General features: G+C 49.8%; 1 protein-coding gene across 1 annotated transcript; it reads left to right on the top strand.

Annotated features, from left to right (window-relative positions):
- The first annotated feature begins 629 nt into the window (after positions 1-629).
- On the top strand, positions 630-3,380 carry LOC112458723. Its single transcript, XM_025022482.1, has 2 exons — positions 630-969; positions 2,119-3,380. The coding sequence occupies exons 1-2, from the start codon at positions 630-632 to the stop codon at positions 3,378-3,380; spliced, it is 1,602 nt and encodes a 533-aa protein (XP_024878250.1).
- The last annotated feature ends 233 nt before the right edge of the window (positions 3,381-3,613 follow it).

The raw sequence follows: 3,613 nt of genomic DNA, 5'->3' as shown, positions 1-3,613 counted from the left end.
AAATACATATTATTGTTCGACAACGCGTCTCGTTTATGTATATTGCCGTGCTGGCTGCGTGGTCCCGTTCATCTTGACACGTTCGCGGAGCGTGACACGTGCGATCGCGGAATCAACAACCAACAAGGGCATCGCGCCGTTTTCCCTCGTGTTGGAAGTCGGAGCCAGCGGGCTCAGTCTGGTCTGTACGTCTTAAGAGATCACTCTCTGCGCCGAAATCGCATACGATCGATCGAAGTCAGTCTCGGCTATCCTGCGTGAAATCGAAGCAAGTATCGCGGGAACGTTGTAATCGCCACCACCTGTTATAATTACAAATACACGGTGCCACTGGAGTAATCAAAATTCTAAAACGGTGCATTATTTTGCCCTACGAGTGTGCTTCAGCCAGATTTGAATCTGGACTCCCTCGCTCCTCGCTCCTTGCTTCATTACGCCTATGCACTGTCTCGCTTCCGCCGGTTATCCCTCTCGTTCTCTCTGAACGATCCCGGCAACCTCAGTTCAGCGTGAAAATTTGCTCCGCGCCCGAACATAAAAGTTGGTCCTTCGAGCCGGATGAGGTGAAATCTGTGCGGACTTAGTGCATACATACACTGACTGACTTCGTCTCTCTTATACTCGCCATCATGAGTGAGCTCTTAGTACAGCAGCAAGCTCTGCTGCACTCAATCTCTCGATCTCTTGAAAACTTCAAGAAGATTGGGAAGAATAACTACACCGCCGCAAAGATTCGGTCGAGAATAACCAGCCTTAAGGAGACGTGGTTGCAATGCGTTCAAGTTAACGCACAGCTGTTGCAAGCCTGCCCTGAGGACAACCGAGCTGCCTTTGACTACTTCAAGCACCATCAATTTGATGCAATCGAGGACATCTACCAAGGTACGCTGGACTACATGGTGGAGTGTCTGGAGGAGATCGAGCCGCCAAGGACATCCGACTCCGGGAGAGTCGACCTTTCATCATCAGGTCATGTACATCAGCGTGATTATTTATCATCCCTCTCGTTATCGCATCTGCCGCCGATCAACCTCCCTACATTTTCGGGAAAATGTGAAGAGTGGGAAAGCTTTCGCGACCGCTTCACGGCGCTCATTATCGATAACAAGGACTTGTCAGCATTCGCGCGCATGCATTTCTTGTCATCGAATCTTTCCGGTCGGACACTCGAGTCAATTAAAAACATCCCGATTACCGCGGACAATTTCAAGGTCGCTTGGAAAACGTTAACGACTCGATACGAAAACAAACGGCGTCTCGTCGAAGTACATGTTGCCGCATTATATAACCTTCCGACCGTTTCCCGCGTGTCATTATTTGAGCTAAACGAGCTGCGAGATAAGGCAAATCGCGCTGTCGCCTCATTAAAGAATTTGAAGCGGTCTCCAGAGGAGATGCTGAGCGACATCCTCGTATACAGTGTTTCACAAAAGTTAGATCCAGCGACACGCAAGGCGTGGAAGCTGAAAGGCGGGGATGACCCCACCATCCCGACATATGAGGATCTCGATCGGTTCTTAACGTCTCGCGCTCGCGCTCTAGAGGAGTTAACGCCGCTTAATATTTCGAAGACGAATCGGTCGCCAAAGGTGACTAGCGCAACTGCATCGCAGCTCCCAATTCATGCCCCATATGTAACGCGTCTCATTATTTAAATAAGTGTCAACAATTCATGAAGAAGAGTCCGAGTCAACGCCTGGAGATTTAATCGATTTAATTGATGTCTAAATTGCTTAAGCGCGAAACACGCCGCGCAATCTTGTACGAGCAAATACGCATGTAGAACGTGTCAGAAAAAACACCACTCCATGCTCCACGTTGACGCTGCCTCATCTTCACTCAATTCAAGTGAGAATGTCATTTCGGTCCCTTCGACTGCGCAGTCGGCCGCGAATGATGCTCCGCCGTCAACGGCGGTTGCCTTATTTTTGAAATCAGACACTCATGCTCGATCTCCGGTTCTGCTAACCACTGCGCGAGTTGAAATTCGCTCCCCCTCTGGTCGCACATGTGTCGCGCGAGTGCTGCTCGATTAGGGGTCCGAGGTGACATTCATAACGGGAAGACTTGCTCAAGTCTTAAAGGTGCGTCGCATTAAAATGCCTATTTCGATCTCAGCCGTCGGCTGCGTCGATGCCGGCACGTGTCGTTATGCCGCTCATATCGAAATCCATCCGATAGGACGATCACATCCGGGCTTAACGACTATGGCTTCAATACTAAACTCGCTCACAAATTATTCTCCCGCGCCTATATCGCCTCATAATTCATGGAGTCATCTCGCCGATCTCACTCTCGCAGATCCGGATCCTATGAACTCCGACCCCATAGACATCCTTATAGGTGCCGATCTGTATAGTGAGCTCATTCTCGACGGGGTACGTAAGGGAAGCAGCGGCCAGCCCATCGCTCAAAATACAATTCTCGGATGGGTACTCTCGGGTCCGATGTCTACGTTGCCGTCGTCAAGTCGAACGATCACCGTTCAGCATTGTTTGAGCTCGCTCTCTCTCGATCGGGAGCTTCAAAACTTTTGGGAGATCGAGGAAGTTTCTCGGCTCACGACATTGAGTCCGGAGGACCAGCAATGTGAGGAGCATTTTCTCAATACTCATTCTCGCTGTTCTAATGGCCGCTATGTCGTGCGCCTCCCCTTCAAACGGGGCCCTCCGATCGACATCGGAGATTCTTATCATGTCGCGGAACGTTGCTTGAAAAGCCTGCATCGGCGGCTGTCAAATAATGTCGAGTTGAAGACGGAGTACACGGAGTTCATGAGAGAGTACGAGCGACTCGGACACATGCGACAATGTCCCCTCTCCGCGCCCTTCTCCGATCAATGCGTCTACATCCCACATCATGCAGTCATAAAGGACCATAGTGTAACTAGTCATTTGAGAGTCGTTTTTAATGCTTCAAGCCCCAGTTCAAACGCGACTTCCCTTAATGATCATCTGTTGACCGGTCCGAAATTGCAAGCAGACTTAGCCGCGGTCCTTCTAAGGTGGCGGCAGTTTAGATACGTGTATTCCGCGGATATCACGAAAATGTATCGACAGATCCAAGTGGATCCACGTGATATTGACTACCAGCGAATCTTGTGGATGGACGACAACGAGATCATACAAGCGTATCAACTATTAACAGTGACATACGGTACTGCCTCCGCTCCGTATCTGGCGTTACGCACGCTGCTCCAACTCTGCGAAGACGAAGGTCGTGACTTTGCATTGGCGGTTGCAATTCTTCTAGAAAATCGTTTCGTCGACGACGCCCTTTTCGGCGCCGATGATATCCCTCTCCTGCGCCAGATGCGCGATCAATTGTGCGCATTGTTACGTCGCGGACAATTCGAGCTGAGGAAATGGTCAAGCAATTAGCCAAAGTTGCTTAATGATATTGCTATCGAGAATCACAGGCTAGCATGTAGTAAAACGTTGCAGATCAATGAACAATTAAAGATTCTCGGAGTCAGCTGGAGTCCCTCTCTGGATGTTTTTCAGTTTCAAGTATCAATTCCATCGTCTCCCTCAAAGACCAAGCGGGCGATTCTTTCTACGATCGCCAAACTTTTCGATCCACTGGGCTGGGTAACGCCAGTGACCATCTCCGC

Source organism: Temnothorax curvispinosus, unplaced genomic scaffold (assembly GCF_003070985.1).
Source record: "Temnothorax curvispinosus isolate PA1 unplaced genomic scaffold, ASM307098v1 QBEX01009166.1, whole genome shotgun sequence".
In the NCBI taxonomy this organism is placed as follows: domain Eukaryota; kingdom Metazoa; phylum Arthropoda; class Insecta; order Hymenoptera; family Formicidae; genus Temnothorax; species Temnothorax curvispinosus.
Note: the sequence above shows the minus strand (reverse complement) of the source record. Positions and strands in the feature narration are given on the sequence as shown.